Below are 21,558 nucleotides of genomic sequence, written 5' to 3' on the forward strand. Positions count from 1 at the left end.
GTCCCCGCGGGCAGAACCGGGCCACCCCCGCTCCCGTTGCCGCGGGAACGCGCCGGCACCGCCCCCCTTCCTGTGTCACGTGACGCGCGCCCCCTGCTCCAGTGTCACGTGGGCGTGCCTGCCGGCTCCCGGAAGTGCGTCACGGGCTCGGGCCTGTCTCCGTTGTCGGCCCGCTCGGAACTTCGGCGCGGCACAAACAGACCGGAGCGGCGGGCGGGGCCGTGAGTGCGGGGAGGGCCGGGCCGGCCGGGCCGGGGCGGCGGCGGGGCCCGGGGGCGGCGAGCGGCGCCTGGGCCAGCGCGGGGTGAGGGCCGCGGCGGCGGGCAGGGCCCGGGGGCGGCGGGAGGCCGGGATGCGGCCCGTGGGCACGGGAGCCGGGGCAGCGGAGAGCGAGGCAGGCGGCGGATGGCGGTGGCGGCGGCCTGGGACGGGCCCGAGCGGAGAGAACGTGCGGAGCGGCAGGAGCTGGGGCCGCGGGGGCTGAGAGCGGGGCTCGGCAGGACGGGCCGAGCGCGGCAGCCCCGGGCAGGAGCCGGCGCGGTGACCTCGTGCTCTGCCTGCCGGGGCCGTTCACACAAACACCGTTCAAACAAACACCCTTCACACAAACACCCTTCACAGCCCCTTTCCCCTCTCTCGGTGCCTGGGGCCGGGCAGCAGCGCCCGGCAGGCCAGGGGCCGCCGGCTGCTGTCTGGACCCTCTCATCACTGTCCCTGCCCATGGCCGGCGGGTTGGAACTAGATGATCTTCAATGTTTCCTTCCAGCGCAAACCGTTCTATGATTCAATGATCGTACCCACAGTGAGGGACTTGGGCCTGCCGGGTTCCCCACTCAGCAGAGGGCTCACTGCTGTCACGATGCGCTGGGGGCACATGGCTTGTGATTTCCACATAGGTTGGAAACATTTTGTGTGACAGTGCTGGCTTGAGTAGCTGCCCCAGGGGAGGGACTCTCTGCTTTCTCTGGCTCCACCCGTGTGTCAGGCATGAAACTCAAGTAAAAGTCAAGCTTGAGCCTTGGGATTTCTGGTCCCTTAGGGGAACAAGAAACAGAAGGCGACGAAAGTATTTGTGTGCACGAGGGATGTGTTTCTGTTGGCTGTGTTTAGTACATAGAAGATCCAAAAGCCCATGGAAAGATGATGCTGTTGGGATAGCCAACCTTCTCTGCAGCTACCCCTGTAAAGGCCCTTGGGCATTGATGGGGAGTGCTGTGGACAAGAATCAAGGAGCTCGTCCTGCTTGGTGCTAACCCTGCCCCAGACACAGAGCACAAATTGCATCTCATTGAGCACCTTTTGCTGTCCTTCCTGGTCTGGTGCTGCTGTGGGGGGGAGTGGCCCTTCTCCTTGGCCTCTTGCTCCCTTGCTTCTGGCTAGTCAAAACATTTGCAGTCTCAGCATGAGCTGGGTTGGGAAACTGCTTGGGGGGAAGACACACATAGGAGAAAGCCGTGACTGCCATCTGGATCTGGTGCACACCACAGCACAGAGGCAGGAAGAGCAGAGGACAGGGAGGCACATCTGTTCCCAGCAGCAGCATGGCTAGGCTTCCCTGGCTCTGGGGATTGAGTAAGCTTTTGTAGGAGTGCCCAGCTCATCAGGTGCTTCCCAGAGGTTCACCTGGCATCTAGCCAGAGCAGCCTTTCGCCATCTCTCCCCTGCAGTGACTCCTACTGTGCCAAAAGGAGTGGCGCCAAAACCACTGTGCACCCAGGGGCTGAACATGCTGCCTGTATGTGTGTTTCCTGGTGGCAGAAAGGCACCTGTTTGCCTACTCTAATCCCTGAGTAACCTTTGCTTTGCCTTCACTCCTCCAAAACCTTGAGGTACCTGCAGCAGCCTCAGGCTGCCATCAGTCTGGCAGCTGAAATGGGCAGAGCTCCAGCCCCCTTGGTTCCTGCCTGCCGTGAGGGATAACTATCGGCAAAACACCCGAGGGAGCTGAGCCCTCAGTGAGGCATGAGAGCAGCGGGCTTCTGGAGGAGTGACAAGCAGGCACGCAATCCTGTCTCTCTTCCTCACCCCTTCTTGGGTAGAGGCCTGTCCTTTCTCAGCCCTCCAGGACCCTTCTCAGAGCTTGCTTTCACCCTGCCTAGCAGTTACCCTCTGCCATCTCTTTGGAGGTGCAGGAAGGAGGTGACAGAACCTCACCTGACCCTGCATGAAGCAGTCACTTCTTCTTGAGTCCCATTTCTCCTGGGGTTTTCACCCTAGAGGCAAAAGAAATAGAACAAAAAATGCTTTCCCATGTTTGCTGAGCCCAGGTGATCTTCTTCAGCACCAGGAAGTATCTGTAATCAACCTGTTTGGGTGTTGATGGGGACTGGAGCTGAGTGACAGCATGCAGCTGTCATCAGAGATGTAGCCTGGTGAATCACTGCCACTTTCCCTGCTGTGGGGGCCATTCCCTTTCACTCTAGACCCACATCCTGGAGAGACCCAGTGTGTGCAGCAGCATGGGGATGATGCTGCTGCCCTCCCACACTGTTTCAAGCTCTTTGGGATTGATGCTGGACCCTGTTCAGTCTCCACGTCACTTGGGCCTGTCCACCATGGGTGGCAGGAGCTGTCTGTGCCAGGCAGTGGGGCTGAACTCAGCTTTCCACTTGGCTTCAGTGGCTCTTGGTGGTGAGGGTAGGTTGGCCTGAAGAGAAGTGGTTTGGATGCAACACTTGTCATGGGGCTTGCTTTGGCAGAGCTGAGGCCAAGACCAGGCTGCTTTGCTCTCTGACGATTCTCTGTTTGTGGCTATAGCTCCACATTTGTGACTACTTGTTGGCCTGAACGTTTCTAGAACACAAATGACCTGGCAACATGGGGCCAGCAGCACAGAACTGGCAGTGTCCTTCCTCTGTCAGAGGAACCTTGGAGGTGCCTCTTGCCACTGGCCATGCCCATGCATGGCAAGGCGTCTGTGCTTGGTACATGGGTGAAGGCAGAACTGGGTGTTCCCGAGGGACAGCTTGCCTCCTGCTGAGGGAGAGGCAGGCTCAGTGGAGCTGGGCTAGGCCAAGGTGCTGTTGGGCTTGGCTCCATGTCCTCAGATGAGAGCCAGGCCGTGGGATGTGTGTGAAACAGTGCATGGGAGCTGTGGCAGGCAGCTGGCACCTGGGGGTGGGCAGGATCTGTACGGCTGGGCCCATTTCCCTGCTGCAAACCCCCACGGGCTGGTGAGCACTGCCAGGGTCAGGGTGTGCAGCCAGGGCAGTGAGGGAGGAAACCCTCCCAGCTCTCTGCTCTCACTGCCTCCATGGAGACACCTCCAGTGGGACTGTTTTCAGTGGGTTGTTTCAGCTCTGCTCTCTCAAAGCCCTGAACACTATAGAGTCACACTAATGAGTGCAACAGACCCCTGGGCCAGCAGCTCCCTAAGCCTGTGGGGGAGCTGGCTTTGTAGGGAGGGCATGTCTGAGGGGGCAGGGGTGAGCAATTTACATGCCCTGCTCAGCCTACTCTCTTCCTGGGGCACAGGGAGCAGAGGTGTCCTGTTTCCAGGCCAGACCCCGCTGACGCTGTCTGTAAACTGGCTGGGAGATAAATATTCAAGGTTCAGTCATGCTGGTTAAGCTCCCAGCTAGTGGGTGAAGGGGGCGGAACTCTCCTTTTGCCAGGGAGCTCTGCTTCCATCTGTCATAGGAGACTGTCCCAGGCCTGCTTCCTTCTTAGGGTGTTACTGGCTCCTATTCTGGCGCTGTTACACAGGACACTGTTTGACTGAAATAGCTGTTGCTCCAAGCTGTGTGACAGGCTCCTCCAGTTGACTCTGGAGGCTCAGTTTTGCAGTTCCAGGTCTCATGTCCTTGCCCTTGGCTGTGTCTCTGGGTGTTGTTAGTGCCAGCAGCTCCTCTGGGCCAGTGTTGCTATAGTGGGAGCCATGAGCATGACACTTGCTTTCCAGGTTTTTAATGTGTGCCACATACTGAAGACCCCTGGTTGTATGTTGGGAGCTCTGACAAGCCTATGCTTTTGGCAGTAAGCATTGTAGCAGCTGTGATGAGGTAGGTTTCCTCACTGAGTGCTGCATGGGGCTTCCCATAAACACCATGGTGAAGGTCACGTAAGGGTACTGACCCTGAGGCAAAGAGCAGATTCTGCTGCTGTTGGGCCTTTTTCACCTCCTGCTATGCTTGCTCTTTCCTCTCTTTAGGCCATTACTTCCTTGCCAGAGAGTTTGACCACAGAGAGTCGCCAAGATAGCTGGGCCAGGAAGAAAACGTCGCACCCCTGACCCAGACTCCATTACTGACCCCGGCGGGCTGTTTGTGTCCTCCAAACGGCTGAAAATGTCCAGCAGCACAAATGCCCCTGGCCAGAGGAGAGTGTCTCGGGGCTTGGATGATGCCACCAATAAGAAGAAGCAGAAGGATCGAGCCAATCAGGAAAGCAAGGAAGGTGAGAGCCCCTCAGCATCACTGTGGCGAGCAGGCCTGTGATGTCTCGGCTCCACAGCCTGGGAGCCTCTCAGCCATCTGCTGCAGGATAAGCAGATTTGACTAATCACTTCCTGCAGCTTATGGTAACCCGTGTGATGTGGGATCTTCTTTGACACAGTGTCCTCCCTGGACCTGTAACCTCCTTCCTTTGGGTGCTACTTAGCCCCAGCAATGTTAGAAAGTCTGGGCCTGTGGCCTTGTTAGCTAAAGTCTGGAGCTGGCCTTGGTGTTTGTTTCTAGACTCTGCTTTGGACTGGGTGTGGACCGCCCCAATCCAGCGAGAGTGGAACTGAAACCTGTGGGTGCTCTTGCAGCTGGAGGCAGTGCTGCTTCTTTCACATCGGTTTGCTGAGGCCAGGTGTTGTGAGGCAGTGACTAGGTGTGCAAGGCCTGCGGGTGGGGCTGGTGCTTTAGCTTCTGAGTCAGGGCAAGGTGTGGTTCAGGTGAAGTAGTTGCTGTAGAATAATTCCTTCTGTAACTACCATGTATCCTTTGACAAAAATGATGCTTCAGGTGCAGGGAATGCCTGCGGGCAGTATGCCTGCAAGAGTTTCTGTGGCTCTGGAAAGCTGTTTGATTTCCGTGCCTGCTCTGTTATGATTATTGTAACCTCAAAATCACAGGGTGTTTTATAGGCCAAGGTAATTGAGTGCTTGGCAAGGTCTGTGCCAGAGCAGCCGGGTGCTGTCTCCAATGCAAAATCCCACAGTGCAGAGCACAGCGCTGTGCTTTCTCTCTCATAGGAGGAGTATGCAGGGGCCTCCTTGAGGGCAGCCATGCTGCCCCTCTCCCCTCTGTGAGAGGTGGTGAGGGGTTGTAGATCATCCAGGCAGTACCACTACTATGCTTCTCACACTGCTAGCCTCACCAGCACCTTTGCACCAGTGGCTGTGGTGGTCAGCAGAAGTTTCCTACTGTTTTGTAGCCAATCAAGGGAGGCAGTGACAGCCCTCCAAGTCTGCTGGAGTGGAGTCTGCTAGCAACAGCTTCTGTTGCCACTATTTCTCTGCTCCAGGAGAAAGTGCTGCCAGAGTTCACTGTCCTGTGGGGGTAGAACAGGCCTGGAAACACTTCTGGCTGTTGGAGGTAATTCTGTGGGGAGCAGGGATTAGGTGTCAAGTCAGTTTGATTCCCCACCCTGATTTGGAAGGAGATTTTCAGATGTGGATGTTGGCAGCTTGTGCAGGAGTGGAAATGTTAAAGTGCAGCTGGGCCACGTGGTTCTCTGGTTACAGCAGAATTGGTTTGAGCATGACCAAACACCAGGTTCTTTCTGTCAGATCAAGATAGGACTCCTCTATATGGCTGGGGGCTGGGACCTGGTGTACCAAGCTGGGCCATACAGCCTGCGTGCTGTAAGCTCACAATGAGATGTGCCTCAAAAAAGCACTGCCTACATGGTGCAGTGTTGTTGTGTTGCTCCCATTGTGGTGGGATATGGTGGTTTGGCCATAGCTGCTGTTCTGGGGCTGACTTGCTGCAGTGCCGCAGGCAGGACTCTGGCGAAGGAGAGTGAGAAAGCAGAAGAGGGAGATGAGCAACACAAGCAGGATGAAAGGCCTGGACACAGATTCAGGGTAGAAGGAGGTGATGTGTGAAATTTTGGGCATCAGCTTGCTGGCCTATGTTGTGAGGTGACAGAATGACAGACCTGCCCTGCGCTCTGCTTCTCTGCCCACCAGTGTCTCGCCCTGAGCTCAAGCAGGCTGAGACTGCCGAGGAGGAGGACTCAGAGGAGGGTAAGTTGAGGTGTGTGCCAGCTGTCAGTGCATGGCCATGGAGTGCCTTTGCCAAGGGATCTGAAGCTCTCACCTTGTTGTCCAGTGCTCTGGCATTGAGCAGAGCTAACCTGAGCACTCCCTTGCCTCAGTGTCTATCTTAACAGTATGTGGCCTTTCCAGGGGTGGAGAAGGGCTGTCTGCAAGGAAAATGCCCTGGATATGTGGCAGCATACTGCTTGCAACTCAGGTGTCATGGTGCCACTGAGCACAACCGTGGGACACCTGCTCTGCTTCTTTCTGAGCAGCACATTATGCTGGGCTGGGAACATCCTGAGCTGTGTCACCTTGTGGGCAGCATTGACTGGTTTCTGTCTCAGTCCAGGCCTGCTTTGAGGACAGAATAGGATGTCCTCGTGCCCCATAGGTAGAACAAACCTGATTGAAATCAAGGTGATCTAAATCACTTTTTTGCCTTGAAGACTTCAGCGCACCACAAGACCACACCCAGAGCCTGGCAGGCGCACGATGGAAGCTCTGCCTGCACCAGAGTATCACTGCTGCACTCTTTTCTCATCCGTTACAGCGTACTTGCCCGGCTTGCTGGCCTGTCTATGTTTCAGCCATGCTAGCCACGTTCACCTGGCAGGAGTACAGTGCTTTGATGGTTGCAGCTGGGCTGCTTGGTTTGCATATGCAAAAGGGAAGTGGCAATTTCTGATTGTGGTCAGAGTCCACTTAAATCCCCCAGAGTAATTCTGTGGCTTCCTCGTTCCTTGGGAAAGCAGTAATTGCTTTGTCCTTGGCAGGAGCCACTCCTTCTTCCCAGCTGCCACTGCTGCGTGTGGCCATGCCAAGAGCAGCGCTGCCTTTCTGATCTCTCTGGTTCCCACCGGGATTCTTCTGCCCTGCTGCAACACGTGCTCTTGTTTGTGGCCTATCTGATGAGGGCAGGTCCCATTTTAATTGTCATGATCTGTGTTCCCTGCGCTGACCTCCTTAACTGCGTGTGTGTTCAGGCTTGCGTTCCCCAGCCAAGGAGTGGGCACTTCAGGCTCATTCCCCAGCAAGTGGGTAACACTTCCCTCCCTTTTCCTAGAGCTGCTGCTGGACTGGAAGCAGAATGCCGATGAGATCATTATCAAGTTGAACTTGGGCAGTGGAGCTCTGAAGGTGGAGGATGTACATGCTGATTTCACCGACACAGACTGTGTGGTCAAACTACCAGGTATGGAAATGGAGCAACTGCTACAAGCATTTCTCCATCTGGACTTGGCACAGCTCTGGGCCAAGCACGGGTTGCTGCAGGCAGACATCAAACTTTTCCCTCAGAGGCAATGCCTTGCTCTCAGCTGGCACACGCTCAGGCAGCAGGCAGAGCTGATAGGAGAGCATTGTAGAACTGGGGAGGGCAGGAGCTGGCCTCTGTGCCAAGTGAACAAGTGCCCACTGCCGCGCCAGTGTGTCTCTGTCCCCTGCTTGCTGGGATGGCCGAGTGAGTCCTGGGTATCCTTTGGAAAAGTGACTGTGCCCCTGAGGGCAGGGAGGCCCAGGGCCTTCCCGCTGGGAAGGAGGCCAGCCAGATGTACAAAGCAAGTTCAGGGAAGCTGGCTGGAGCCCTGGAAGGCTTCTGGGGTATGGTGGCAGCCTGCCTGCAGCCTTCTTGGCTCTGAATGAGTGCTTCCTTCATCCTGGGGGCAGGTGAAAAGGGGCTGTGGGTTAGGTGACAGCTGCCTGGAGCACTGCCTGAGGTACTGGTTCCCCTCTGCTTTACAGACGGGCGCCAGTGGAGCTGTCAGTTCTATGAGGAGATTGAGGGCTCCTGCAGCAAGATACAGTGCAAGAAGGGCAACTTTCTACAGCTTGTGCTTCAGAAGAAAATCCCACTCCATACTTGGTCTTCACTTCTGGTAAGGAGGGAATGATCTGTCTTTTAAGGGAGCTTGTGGAGCCCTGGGGAGCTGGGATGAGCTCTGAGCTCCCTGCTTTTGAGCTGTCCAGGGAGCAATGTGGGGCACATCCTTCATCCACATGCTGCATGAGCCATCTGCCACTCTCCCAGGGACTCTCACACCTGTTTCTGCCTGCCATGCATTTCCAGGTTCTGGAGTAGAGTCCTGGTGCAGTCTGGGAAGGGGGAGTGAGGGTGAGGGATTGATAGGGAGCCTGAAAGATGCTGCTACCTGAATACCTTCCCACCACGCTGCATTGCTTTTTACAGAAGAAAAGGAAAGATGGATCCAAAGAACTGGCCAAAGGGTCTGCGTGCTGGGAGAATGGGAAGGAGAAGGCTGCTTCTGCAGAGTTGACCCCTGAAGAGCCAAGGGTTGAAGGCACAGAGCCACCAAGATCCCGGCGGGAGCCCTCCAACCCCAAGCGTGCTCCAGGAAGAAGCGAGGCCCTGGGAGGGAAAAGCCCAGCCAGCCCAGGGACACAGAGTGGCCCCAGCGCCAAGCGGGCAGTATACCTCAAAGTGGCTCCCACTGAAGAGGAGCCAAATGCCAGAGTCACTGGGAACACAGAACCCGGCAAAGGGCACAGTGGGAGGGCCGGCAGCCGCCGCAATGGCAGAGCCAGCCAGGTTGATGCACCTGTGGCCCTTGCAGACCTCGCACTGCCACTCGAGAAGGTACTTGGGGACCTGGCTGCACAGGGTACCCCTGCTTCCTCTGCCCTCTGCAGGGGATGCAGAACACATCCTTGCCAATGAGGATGAGGCAGGCTTTGGGATGCTGAGGCCTGACAGGAGGACCTGTGGTGGAGGAGAGGGTGAAGTGAGGATCCTGCTATTGCTGTGCTGTGGTGCTAATGGGGCTAAGCTGGCATGGAATGTGTGGGGGAAGCAGGTGGTATGGAGCTGTGCCTGACCGTCTGGCAGGAGCCACAGTGGGTGGGCCAGGGCAGCTCAGGGGTGACAGTGTCTGTGTTTCACTGTGTCTTTCTGTATTGAAAGGCTGTGGTTTTGGCCAAAGAGACTGTTCCCGTGGAGATACCACCTCTCGCAGCTACCACGGAGGTGTTTCCCCACCGTGTTGCCACCTGTGTTGAGAAGAGAGTCCTGCAGCCAGGCAGCCCTACTGAGGCCTTGCGGAGCCGGGACTGCCTGCCTATCCTTGGAGAGAGCTCTAAGGTCATCCCAGTGGCCACCCCACCAATGGGCAGAGATGGTGAGAAGAGGGACTGGTCCAAGGACGATGTGGCTCTGGAGGCAGCAGCTGATGGTGAGTGGCTAGAGCCCATGAAGTGAGCCTGGTCAGGAAAGTCCATCTGCTCAGGACCTTTCCTGGGTCAGCTTGCAGCCTCAGCATGCATGGAAGATAACCTCTCTCTCCGTGGCTTTCCTTACTCAGAGCCAGAGCCTTTTGTAAGCCTGACCTTTGTCAAGAATGACTCATACGAGAAGGGCAATGATCTGGTGGTAGTGCATGTCTATGTGAAGGAGATCCACAAGGAGACATCCAAGGTGTTGTTCCGGGAGCAAGACTTCACACTAGTGTTCCAGACGAGGTACAAGTTTTCCTCAGGATGATGCCAGGCCGCTGCAGATCTCTTGATTGCGGCTGGGCTACTTGTTTGTTCACCTCTGCTCACTCCCAATTTCTCTGCAGTGATGCGAACTTCCTTCGTCTCCATCCTGGCTGTGGGCCCCACACAGTGTTCCGGTGGCAGGTGAAGCTCAGGTATGACTCCATGTCCTTCTAACCCACACCAGGACAAAGGAAGTGAAAATGCGAGCTGGGGCAGGAACCAGTCCCAGTTGGCGGTTCTGTGTGGGGAATGCTCGTGTCTGCATCTGGAGATTTCACTTAGATCATGCTACACTAGTGCCCTGAACCTGGTCTGCCTTGGCTGTGTGCTTCCTTGCAGGGGAGGAAATCCCAGTGTCTCCTTGCCTGCAGTTCACCCCAGGCTGTTGTAGAGCTCTTGGGGACAGAGACCAGCCTGTGTACCCTTTGGATGGGATGTGCAGCAGGAGGGTTCCAAGCAGAATGCATCTGTCAGAAAAGGGGCGCTCAGTGTGGCCAGGCTTGAGGGTTTCCATCCTGCTTTGCCTGGGCTACCTCAGGATCAGTGCTAGGAGGGGTCCCTACTGCCTGAAGGCCATGGGTCTGCCATGCAAAGGCTTTGGCATATCTGAGGCTGCTGCAGGGTCTGGGGCCCCTCTGACTTGCTGTGTGCCTTGCAGGAACCTTATTGAGCCGGACCAGTGCACTTACAACTTCACTGTATCTCGCATTGATGTCTGCCTGAAGAAACGTCAGAGCCAGCGCTGGGGGGGGCTGGAGGCTCCAGCCACACGAGGTCTGCACCCTGCCTTCGTGTCCTGCCTGCCTGCTGCACTGCAGTGGGGCATGGGCCCTCCTCACCACTACCAGCTGCCAGCTGGGGCTGGATCCTCTGGCATGGAATGGTGGGGAAAGAGAGGGGCTGAGTGGGTGCAGGTAGGAGGGATGTGAGGCAGGGTGTGAGCCAAGCGGTAGGGGAAAGGCACTGCTGTTTCCCTTGCGCACTGGGGAAGAGGGGTAGGAGAGAGCCTGTGTGCAAGTGTGGACTGAGCAGTTCAGCCCCACTGTGGGCAGCGCATGGTGCTGCTAACCACAGGCCCACCCTTCCCCCTTTTTAAGGTGCAGTGGGTGGTGCAAAGGTTGCCATGCCTACAGGCCCTACCCCTCTGGATAAGAACCCTCCGGGCAGTAACCAGCACCCCCTCTCCAGCAAGGAAGAGGCCCGAACCAGTGACAAAGAGAAGCCGCGTGTGGAAGATGGGGCTCTGGATGGCGTGGCAGCCCGTACAGCTCCAGAGCACTTGGCAGTGAAGCAAGAGCCACACATTCCTTCGGTGAGTGTAGCCACAATGGATCTGACCTGGATAGGGAAAAGAGGGACACCTCATCAGTGTCACTCTGGAGACTGTCAAAGTATTCCTTTGAAGGAGGAGGCGGTGTCCCTCAGTCATAGTTGGCAGAATTAGGGGCAGCTGTTGGCGTGTCTGTCACAGTCCATGATAGAGATGGTGTGATGGCTCCAGCCCTCTCAGGGGGTTTTTTTTGGGCTTTCGAGTTCCTCTGGTGTTCCCAAAGAGACTCCCTGAGTGTCACACCCTCACACCTGCTTCTGCTTTGGCAGCCCAAACCAACATGTATGGTGCCACCAATGACACACAGTCCGGTGAGTGCCGAAAGCGTGGAGGAGGATGAGGATGAGGATGAGAAGAAGAAGGTCTGCCTGCCTGGCTTCACGGGGCTGGTGAACCTGGGCAACACTTGCTTCATGAACAGTGTCATCCAGTCCCTGTCCAACACCCGGGAGCTGCGTGACTACTTCCACGGTAAGCCCGCACTGGGAGCCCAAGCAGGGCTTGGCCACTCAGATGATGAAGACAGCAGCCACCCTGAGCTTCTGCATTTCTTACAGATCGGTCCTTTGAGTCAGAAATCAACTATAACAACCCGCTGGGTACAGGTGGACGCCTGGCCATCGGCTTTGCCATGCTGCTCAGAGCACTGTGGAAGGGTACACACCATGCCTTCCAGCCCTCTAAACTAAAGGTAGGACCCCTGGCACTGGTGCTCAGCAGGAGCTGCTGTGGGTCCCCAGCATTCCTCTGTGGGCACCTGGCTGTCCTCCAGGTGCCACAGAGAGCTGTGAGTGTGGGTGGGTGCAGCCAGTGTTTGTGCATTGGGCAGGCAGTGCTGCCAGAGGTCTGCTGACCAGCCCTGACTACTGTGCTCCCCACAGGCAATTGTGGCCAGCAAGGCCAGCCAGTTCACTGGCTATGCCCAGCATGATGCTCAGGAGTTCATGGCCTTCCTGCTTGATGGCCTGCACGAGGACCTCAACCGCATCCAGAACAAGCCCTACACAGAGACTGTTGATTCAGATGGGAGGCCTGATGAGGTGAGGGTGTTCCTCCCCCAGAGTCAATGGGAGAGCAGCCTGGGTGGTTTAGTGAGGTGCTAAGCCCTTTCTTCCTGCAGGTGGTAGCTGAGGAGGCTTGGCAACGACACAAGATGAGAAACGACTCGTTCATAGTAGACCTCTTCCAGGGCCAGTACAAATCCAAGCTTGTGTGCCCGGTGTGCTCCAAGGTAGGGCAGCCCTGGAGGTTCTGTCCCTGTCCTAGTTGTGCAGAAGTAGACTCCTGACCCTCAGAGAGCACAGATCACAGGGCGAGGCTGGATCTTGGGTCCACTGGATCTGCTACTCATCCACAAGCACTTCGCACAGCTGAGTGTTTTTGTTATCTGCAGGTGTCTATTACCTTTGACCCCTTCCTGTACCTCCCCGTGCCCCTCCCACAGAAGCAAAAGGTGCTGACTGTCTACTATTTTGCAAAGGAGCCACACAAGAAACCCATCAAGGTAAAGGATACCTTCTACCCTGGGGAGGAAGCCTAAGAAGGCTCCTGGAAGTGCCCCAGGCAGCTGGTCATGTGCCAACAGGCTAAGCCCTGTGTTAAGTAAGGGTATGCCTTAGTGTGGTGTGACTAATGTGGCACTTTCTTGGTGGCAGTTCCTTGTGAGTATCAGCAAGGAGAACTCCAGTGCCATGGAGGTGCTTGACTCAGTGGCCCACAGCGTGCGTGTGAAACCAGAGAACCTGCGCCTGGCAGAGGTGAGAGTGCTGGACAGATACCTGCTCCAGGTCCTACCAGCACAGTAGGGCCTTGTGAGGTGGTGAGCTGAGCACAGCATCCTTGAGCTGCTGCTCTTCCCACAGCTCACTCTGGCTCTCTGAGGAGAGGACACATAGAGCAGTCCTCACACAAGCCACTGCTTTCCTGGCAGGTGATCAAGAATCACTTCCACCGCGTGTTCCTGCCGTCTAACTCACTAGACACAGTCTCGCCAACGGACCTGCTGCTTTGCTTTGAGGTGCTGTCCCCAGAGCTGGCCAAGGAGCGTGTGGTGGAGCTTCAAGTCCAGCAGGTAAGAAGGCATATTGGGACTACTGGGAGGAATGCAGGAAGGCTGAGCCATAAGTGGAACTGAGCAGGAGGGGCAGAACTGCACACAAGGGCGGTTGGCTACAGTGAGCATGGATGTCTACCGAGGCTGCCTTGTCCTGCCCAGGTGCCCTTCCCTGTCCAATGGGTCCTTTCTCCTGCAGCGTCCGCAGGTGCCCAGTGGCCCTGTTGCCAAGTGTGCAGCCTGCCAGAAGAAGCAGCTGCCAGAGGATGAGAAGCTCAAGCGCTGCACGAGGTGCTATCGAGTCGGTTACTGCAATGTGTGAGTTGGCTTGGTGCCTGGCAGGGAGGGAGGGTCTCCTGCTGTGAAGGGCTGAATGGGAGAGCTCTGCCTGCTGGGAGAAGGTGGGATGGGACTGCCCTTTTGGATGGAGCCTGTTGAACTCCTGGTGTTCCCCTTGTCCCCAGCACACCCCTCTGGCCTTGCACTGCTCCTTTCCAGGCTGTTCAAGGATGCTGGGTTCAGCAGGGGCTGTATGTGTTACAGGGCATGTCAGAAAACACACTGGCCAGACCACAAGGCTTTGTGCCGTCCCGAAAACATCGGTTTCCCCTTCCTCATCAGTGTGCCCGAGTCCCGCCTCACCTACGCCCGCCTGGCCCAGCTGCTGGAGGGCTATGCAAGGTAAGTGTCCAGGGAAGGAGGGTGCTTCTGCCCCAGAGCCGAACTCAGCCCCGTGTCTGGCCAGCTCTAACTCCCACCTCCATGCCCAGGTACTCGGTCAGCGTGTTCCAGCCTCCATTCCAGTTAGGCCGGATGTCGCCGGAGCAGGGGCTGCAGCCTCTGCACTCAGACAAGCTGGAGCCCCTGGCCAAGAGCAGCTGTGCAGCAGTCACCTCTGCCCCTGAGCTGGGAGATGGGGACAGGGTTTCCAGCCTCCCGCAGGAGCCCCCACTCTCGCCAGCTGTGCCTGAACTGCAGCCAGAGATGGGGGATACTACCACTGTTCGGAGCAAGGTCCTGACAGCCAGGAGTTCCCTGCTGAGCTTGGATTCGGGGTTCTCTGAGCACATGGAGTCGCAGGGTGACAGCTGTTGTGAGAAGGAGCCGTCCTATGAGAGGGCCCTCAAGCCAGAAGGTAAGAGGTGCTGAAGTGCTGGCTGTGTCTGTGCCAGGAGCTCAGGCAGTTCTCCCTTCTTGGGGTCACCTCCCAGCACAGCATCTCTTCTCTCCTTGTGAGTTTGGTTGGAGACTCTTGGGAACATAGATGAGGCCCTGGGAGCTTTGTTTTGGCACTGTTGCCTCACCTGAAATGCCTACCTACCCACGCTCTGCCCTGCCCTGCAAAGCCCAGGGTGTAGAGCAGAGACCTGATGAGGAGAGAGGCTGGAGTGCTGCGTTGTTGTGGGAGAGGTGGGAAGGCAGGGGCTGGCAGAAGTCCTGTGGGAGCAAGGCAGAGCTGGTGCAGGCTGAGCCCCTGGGGGCTGTGATCAAAGCACTTCCCTCGCTCTGACTCAGCTGCATGGGACCAGCCTCTCGCGCTCGGCTGCCTGGCTGTCACGTTTCCAGACACTCGTCTCAGGATGGCAGCAATGTGCAGTGAAGGGGCAAGGCAGGCAGAGGAGCACAGCTTGCCAGGGGCAGGCGCCTGCTAAAAATAGTCAAGGACACGGGCACGTGGTTGTGTCCCTTCAAGGCCGTAGCATGTGAGGTGGGGGTGGGGGCGCCGCAAATTCTCGGCCCCTACGCAGGGCAGACAGGCAGTGCCACCACAAATCTGTCTCTGCCTATTCACAGCTGCCATCCCTGGGTACCAACACACTCCAGACTCACTGAGTGCCCGTGCCACACAGTTCTACATCACTAAGATCGACACTGCCAACCGAGAGCACAAGCTGGAAGACAAAGGTGAGCCAGAGCCCTGTAAAGCACTAACTTTGTATCTTACAGCCTCTGGCAGGGTAGTGGCCAGGGTGGCAGAGGCTGCCTGGAACAAGATGAGCTTAGGTGTCCACACTGGACAGTAAAAGCTGCATCTGACAGGGGAGGGAAGGGCTCTGCTGCACAGAACCTCTGTCTAGAAGAAGCTCTTGTTGGGCATTACATTCCTGCTTCCCTCAGCAAATAGGCCAATTCTCAGAGGGTCTGTGATCTCTGGGTCATCTCTTTGTTTGAATGGGATACCCACACCAAGTGCTGGTTGTGATGGTGCTGCTGATGAGAGGGCTGTGCCGGTGTTATGCTTTGCAGGCTGAGGGGCTCTGCTGCCCCAGCATGATGAACCTGGCCAGGGGGCACCTGTCCCTTTCTGGCTGCACTTTTTGATCTCTGTATCTAACTGGGATGGGCAAGATTGCTCCAGCAAGGTGGCGTGGTCCAGCCTGGTGGGGTAGGTGTGTGAGGTCTGTGCCCCTTCACAGGTGACACCCCCCTGGATCTGACAGATGACTGCTCCCTTGCCCTGGTGTGGAAGAACAATGAGCGCCTCAAGGAATTCGTGTTGGTAGAATCCAAGGAGTTGGAGTGTGTGGAGGATCCAGGCTCAGCCAGTGAAGCAGCCCGGGCTGGCCACTTCACCCTGGAGCAGTGCCTCAATCTCTTCACGAAGCCTGAAGTTCTGGCCCCAGAGGAAGCGTGGTGAGGAAGGCAGCAGGGTGGGTTCCAGCCAACGGGCCCAGACAGCAGCAGGGGTTTCCCAGGAGCTGCCCGGGCCTGCATGCTGTTTCTTCTGGCAGCCAGGAATGATGATGGGCTGGCCTTCCCTGTGCACTGGGAAGGGCTAAGCCAGCAGGGAGCAAAGCTAGTGCTGTAGTGGCCTGCCCTTGACAGAAGGGGCTGAGCCCTCCCACATACCCTCTGCCAGCTCTGCATGTGGGGACCCTGGGGCTGAGCTGGGCTGCAAGGACTGAGGTTCTCCCGTGCCGGTAACGAACACACTCTTCCCACAGGTACTGCCCCAAGTGCAAGCAGCACCGCGAGGCTTCCAAGCAGCTGATGCTGTGGCGGCTGCCCAATGTCCTCATTATCCAGCTCAAGCGCTTCTCCTTCCGCAGCTTTATTTGGAGGGACAAGATCAATGACATGGTGGACTTTCCTGTCCGGTGAGAGCCTGGGGGACAATGTGCCTGGGTTGGCACTGCCTGTGCTGACCTGCAGCCCAGCCTGCATAACACTGATCACCCTTGACAGTCACTGTGTCTCTCCACAGGAGCCTGGACCTGAGCAAATTCTGCATTGGTCGGAAGGGTGAGCAGCAGCTGCCTATGTATGACCTGTATGCTGTGATCAACCACTATGGAGGTATGATCGGAGGGCACTACACAGCATACGCCCGCCTGCCCAACGACAAGAACAGCCAGCGCAGCGACGTGGGTGAGCATCTGTCACCCTTGCCACCCCTCTGCTCCTGCAGCCATGACTCGTCTCCTTGCTTAACCCTTCCTCCTTCTCAGGCTGGCGGCTCTTTGATGACAGCACAGTCACCACCGTGGATGAGAGCCAAGTGGTGACCAGATATGCGTATGTCCTCTTCTATCGCCGGAGGAACTCTCCTGTGGAGAGACCCCTGCCAGGGCATCCCTCAGACCACCGCACCGAGCGCACCCCCTCTGCTGAAGCTGCTGCCAGCCAGGTGAGCACTTGCGTCCCTTTCAGCACTGTTGAAGCCACAGAGCCTTGAAATGTGTTCAGGGACCCACATGCAGGGCCCTGCCCGTCTTTGCCTGGTGCAGTTGTAGTGCAGTGCCTGTACCCCTTTGATACCAAAGAGCTTGCGCCAGCTGGGCATTGGAGCCTGTGTTACCTTGTTCTCACTGAGGGTTTGGGACAGTCCCTGTCCTGAGGGATCACAGGAATGCTGGTTTTCATCATCATTGTGGAAGTGCTGGTGGGGAGCAGTGGAAGAAGGGGCACAGCCTCATTGGGGTCTGCATTGGAGGAGGGGTTGTGAGCAATGCAGTAGGATCTCGTTGTGCCAGGGATCAGTAAGAACTTGCCCACAGGAGCCATTTTCAAGGCAGGGTGGGGGACACTTTCTGCTGGGCCCCAACTCAGGGCCAAGCCAAGTGCAAAAAAGGTAAATGCCAGTGCTGAGCCAGAGGCCTGGCAGCCTTCACAGGGTGCTGTAGAAAAACCTGCCAGAGCGAGCTCTGTTGCTGGGTGGCCTGGGAGGGAGGGACTGGGGATGGGCCAGACAGCAGGGTGATTTCAGAATGCAGTGGTAAGAAATGGCTACACTGATATTCTTGTGAAAGTCAGGAATGCCGAGGCTGGTGTCCGCCTGATCAGACCCCCTGCACCATTGTGCTGCAGATGTTCCCTCCATGCTCAGCACCTCTGTGGGCTCACAGAGTCTGAGGACAATGCTCACTTCATCTCCAGCATGACCGCACATGTGTGCCCTGAGGGGCCCTTATGGCCTGGCCTCCCTGCCCCTCTGGCTCATCCTCCCCTTGGCCCAGTGCTGGTTAGGCATCCCAGCTCTGCCCTCTTGCCTGGGGACAGAAGCTGTCTGTCTGTAAGGCCAGGAGGGCTGTCTGGTATGTTAGTGTCTGCCTGCCTGGGTTGTTCCTGCCCTATGTGCGTGTCCTGGAGCAGCTCCACTCACTGGGGGCAGCCTGAGCAATCAGAAAGTTGCGCTGCTTTTCGCACACTGGTGGCGAGAGCCTTCAGGGACCAAACTGGCACTGTGGCTCACTGTATGCCCCATGGCGCTGGGGTTCATCAGGTTGCTCTGTGGCACTGGGGCTCATTGGGCCCCTGGCAGCACCGGTTTCCCTGCAGTAATGGGATACATTGGATCCCAGTGGGGCTCAGCAGGTCCCCAAGCACTCTGGACCACCTGCACCCTCCCTGGCACTGGGTGCCCTCCAGAGATCTGCTCCCTGACTGGCTGCTCTGCATGATCACCACCATGAAGGGCCAAGCTGTGGTTGGCTGCCTATGGAAAATCCTTCTGGAACTTGGGCTACGATTGGTTGTCAGAGCATTCCTACCCACCAAAGTGGAGCTGTGACTGGCTGTACTGGCACTGTGCCTCCTGCTCCTGCTGCACCAGCTGGCTCTGGATTGGCTGTCATTTGAAAGATCCTGTTGGGATCACAGAAGCTGTTTTGTGATTGGCTGCTGCCTGCTCCCTTGCCTCCTGGACCCACCAATGCAAGTCCATCTGCTCCATCGGGATCCAGCTGCTGGCTTCACTCCCTGCAGTCCCGTGAAGACCCTGCCCGGCAGCTGCCCATGCTCCCTCCCACAGAGCCACCCACCGGAGCCCCACACACCAGAGACCCTGAAGAGCTTCGGGGGCGGGTGCGACCGTGATGGTGCTGCATGGGGAGGCGGGCTGGCTGGGCACGGGGCTGGGCTTGCAGGCAGCCGCCTGCCCCAGGGGATGGCAAGGGGTGTTACCCATTGTGTTCTCCAAGTGCTGACGCAGGTTTCCACATCGCAGGCTTCTCTGATCTGGCAGGAACTGGAGGCTGAAGAACAAGAGCTGCAGCTTGAGGCACCCCAAAGGCCTGCAAGAAGCTCCTGGAGGCCCTGTGGGCAGAAGCGGAATCCGAGCACCCCCCAGCACCCAGATGAAGGCTGCGTCAGATACTTTGTCCTGGCCACCACGGCCGCAATTGTGGCTCTCTTCCTGAACGTCTTCTACCCGCTCATTTACCAGCCCGGCTGGAGATAGGCCCAGGCGTGTGGCCAGCTGCAGGAGCAGGGCCGCCAGGGCACGCGCCGTCCTAGGACGCTATGAGACGAAGACATGAGGCAGCAGGACAGAAAACGCTGGGAAAGACTCGCCAAGGGAAACATGGGGCTGTTGGCTCCTGCCTGTCTGCTCTGGTATCTCCTGTGCCAGCTGGCAGGCCTGTGTGGCCAGCCTGCTACCTTGCCAAGGCACAGCCCAGAACCAGAAGCTCTTTTGCCCTTCCTTGCTGCCCACTGGGAGCGGGGCAGACGTCAAGGCTACCTGCTGCTCAAGAAGGGACATTGCTGCTGCAGTGAAGCTGGGGCCTGAGAGCCCCATGGACACATCAGCCATCTCTGCTTGGCTCCCAAGAAGGAAGTGTGGAGACCTGCTGGGAGGCTGCAGCAAGGGCAGGATGCCCTGACACGGGCCCTGGCTGGCCACCTCTCTCAGCTGTGCTGCTGCAGGAGCCTTGAGCTTCCCTAGAGCTGGGACTACCCATGGTCCTTGGCCAGCCCAGTCTGCCCTGCTAGCCTTCTGCTGAGCCTTCTGGTGCCAGCTGCCTGTGTGCCTGTGTGTGCCATGCTCCTGTGCTGGGGCTGGACAGGCTTGTTGCCAAGGGCTTGTGAGCTTCCCTGCTCCAGTCCCAGACAGCTGCTGTGGAGCCTGGCAATCCAGACTGGGGTGCCCATGGTGAGCATTCATCTCTGGTCACTGGCCTGATTCTGCGTCACTGCCTCCCACCAGTCTGTGGGACTGTGTGCTGAGAGCAGCTGGGGGAGTTGGTCTCAGGGCAGTGTGGTGCAGCACCTCATTTGCGAGGGCACCAGCTACCCATGCTGTGGGAGAGGCTTGGAATCAGGCAGCACAGGTATGACTGTGGTGCATTAATAAAGCCAGGTTTTCCAAAGAAATGCAGCATTCCTGTCCTGTGTGCTGGGACTCCCACACAGAGGCGAGGACTCCACACTGAGGTCACTTGAGGCCACTCTGTGACCCAGCTGGCACCAGGACCATCCCTTGGGCTTTGCTGGGTGCCTGGTGCATGCTGTGTGGCAGCAGGCTCAGGGGAGAGCTCTGCCTGCCCATGCCATGGGGCACAGGCTGGGCTCCAGTCCCAGCTGTGGAGTGGTAGCCTTGTGGGACACGTGCAAGGCGTGGGGAGCCCGGCAGGGCCAGGAGCAGGCAGTCCCCTGAGGCTGGGGCACAGGCTGCAGTTCCAACGGTGTCTGACATTGAGACGTGTTGCCCTTGGCTGTGTGTGGCTCAGACAGCTCTGGCATATTTGGGTGTGAGAGGTGACTTCAGAGCCCTGTGACTTTCTTTTCCGTCTCCACTGCTGTTCTGCTGGCAGTGCCCTCAGCTGGCTTGGGAGGGATGCTTGGCAGCGAAGGGGTTCATCTGTGTTTTAGGCTGGCATCTGAGCTGGACTCCCCCTACCTCTGTCCCACACCCTGCCTCCACGTGCTGAGGTTTACTCCCCTCCCAAGCAGGTCCCAGCTGGGGAGCCCGGCAGGGCTGTGCCGTGGTCATGAGGTGCCTGTCCTGGAACAGTTGCCTCATTGTCTACAGCCCTGGGTCTCAGCAGCTTCCCCCGCTCACCCACAGTGCTGGCCTCGTGGGTCTGAGTCAGTGCCCGGCGCCGGTGGGCTGACCTCTGCTCCAACTGGTGCTGGCACCCCAGGGGTGGTTGGGGCCCACAAGCTGCTGCCTGCACCTGCCTGTCCTCACCGGTGGTGGGTGGCCAGCAGTGAGGCCTGACAAGGTGCTCTCAGCCCTGGAAATCCCCTCTGGCCCTACTCTGTTCCTCAGACCTCTGGCAGGCACTGGCAGCCTGCCCGAGGCCCATCACTGCCGCCCGTGCTGGGCTGCAGGGCTCTGCTCCGACCGCCAGTGGCTGAGCAGCCCTGGGGCAGGAGTGTGCCGCGGCCTGGCTCTCCTGCTGGGCCGGAGGGGCTGCCTCCTGAGGCCCTGGGCCTGCATCCCTTTGCCCTGCCTGGGGTTTGCTCTCTAAGCCCAGGGGCTGCACATTGTGCATGTGGGGCTGTGGCCCCCCTGGGCACCCCTCCAGCCCTCCGGGAGCAGGGAGGGAGATGGGTGGGCAGGGTGCAAGTCTCCCTCTCATGCTCACCTTCTGCTTGCAGGGACTGCCCCCAGTGCCGTTCGGATCTGGCCTGGCCCCCGAAGGAGCCCCGCCGCTGGCTGCGGAAGGCCTCCCCGAGCGTTTCGCCAGCCCCGCCGAGCGCCCAGCCCCCTCCTACAGCAGCATGGAAGAAGTCGACTAGGGTGTCGTGGGGGGCCTGGCCTGGGGGTTTGGGCCAGGCCGGGCACTGGGGGGTGGGGGGATGGGGGGAATCAGGGTTTGTCCTGCGCTCATTAAACTCTCTGAACTCCACTCACCTCTGCTGCCTGCTATCCTTTGGGACCCTCTGCCCCCCTTGTGAGCCAGGGCATCATGTCCCCAGTGTGCTGTTGGGACTCCCAGAACCCTGCTGCCCCAGGTGCCCTTGTGCCCCAGTGTTCCCTGGTGTGACTTGGTGCTCGCTGTCCCCTAAATCCACAGCAGCGGGGGGGGAATACAGGGTCCCCTGGTGCCTGCTGCCTCTCCCTGTGCTCTGCTGCTGGCTGCACCCTGTTGTCTCGTGTCCCCCGGTGCAAATCTTGCTGCTTTAGTGCTTCGTGTCTTCTCCTGTGCCCTTGTGCTGGTGGGGCGAGACGTGCAAGTCCCAGAGTTCTAGTGCCTGTTGTGCGCTGAAGCGCCTCGTCTCCCGCTGCCTGTCTTGTCGCCTGCTGTCCCTAGCGCTCCGCACCCT

The 21,558-nt window shown here is 58.0% G+C and overlaps 1 protein-coding gene across 10 annotated transcripts; it reads left to right on the plus strand.

Moving 5' to 3' along the window:
• The first annotated feature begins 120 nt into the window (after window positions 1-120).
• On the plus strand, window positions 121-21,066 carry USP19 (ubiquitin specific peptidase 19). 10 transcript variants are annotated; one of them, XR_009278238.1, is made up of 29 exons: window positions 121-221; window positions 3,902-4,001; window positions 4,151-4,395; window positions 6,119-6,175; window positions 7,254-7,382; window positions 7,931-8,064; window positions 8,376-8,783; window positions 9,108-9,375; window positions 9,505-9,661; window positions 9,763-9,834; window positions 10,341-10,456; window positions 10,780-10,994; window positions 11,282-11,483; window positions 11,570-11,703; window positions 11,894-12,052; window positions 12,133-12,243; window positions 12,406-12,516; window positions 12,668-12,769; window positions 12,943-13,083; window positions 13,265-13,383; window positions 13,609-13,746; window positions 13,836-14,200; window positions 14,860-14,970; window positions 15,483-15,699; window positions 16,011-16,163; window positions 16,271-16,434; window positions 16,515-16,693; window positions 18,512-19,438; window positions 20,890-21,027. XR_009278238.1 is itself a non-coding variant. In XM_058844693.1 (27 exons), the coding sequence occupies exons 2-27, from the start codon at window positions 4,287-4,289 to the stop codon at window positions 21,028-21,030; spliced, it is 4,212 nt and encodes a 1,403-aa protein (XP_058700676.1). In that variant the 5' UTR covers window positions 379-4,001; window positions 4,151-4,286; the 3' UTR covers window positions 21,031-21,066. The 10 variants fall into 10 exon arrangements, 2 of the variants coding, with proteins under 2 accessions (XP_058700676.1, XP_058700678.1); XR_009278239.1 differs by lacking the exon at window positions 121-221 and adding an exon at window positions 288-304; XR_009278237.1 differs by lacking the exon at window positions 3,902-4,001.
• The last annotated feature ends 492 nt before the right edge of the window (window positions 21,067-21,558 follow it).

The sequence above is a fragment of the Poecile atricapillus genome, chromosome 9 (assembly GCF_030490865.1).
Source record: "Poecile atricapillus isolate bPoeAtr1 chromosome 9, bPoeAtr1.hap1, whole genome shotgun sequence".
Taxonomy (NCBI): domain Eukaryota; kingdom Metazoa; phylum Chordata; class Aves; order Passeriformes; family Paridae; genus Poecile; species Poecile atricapillus.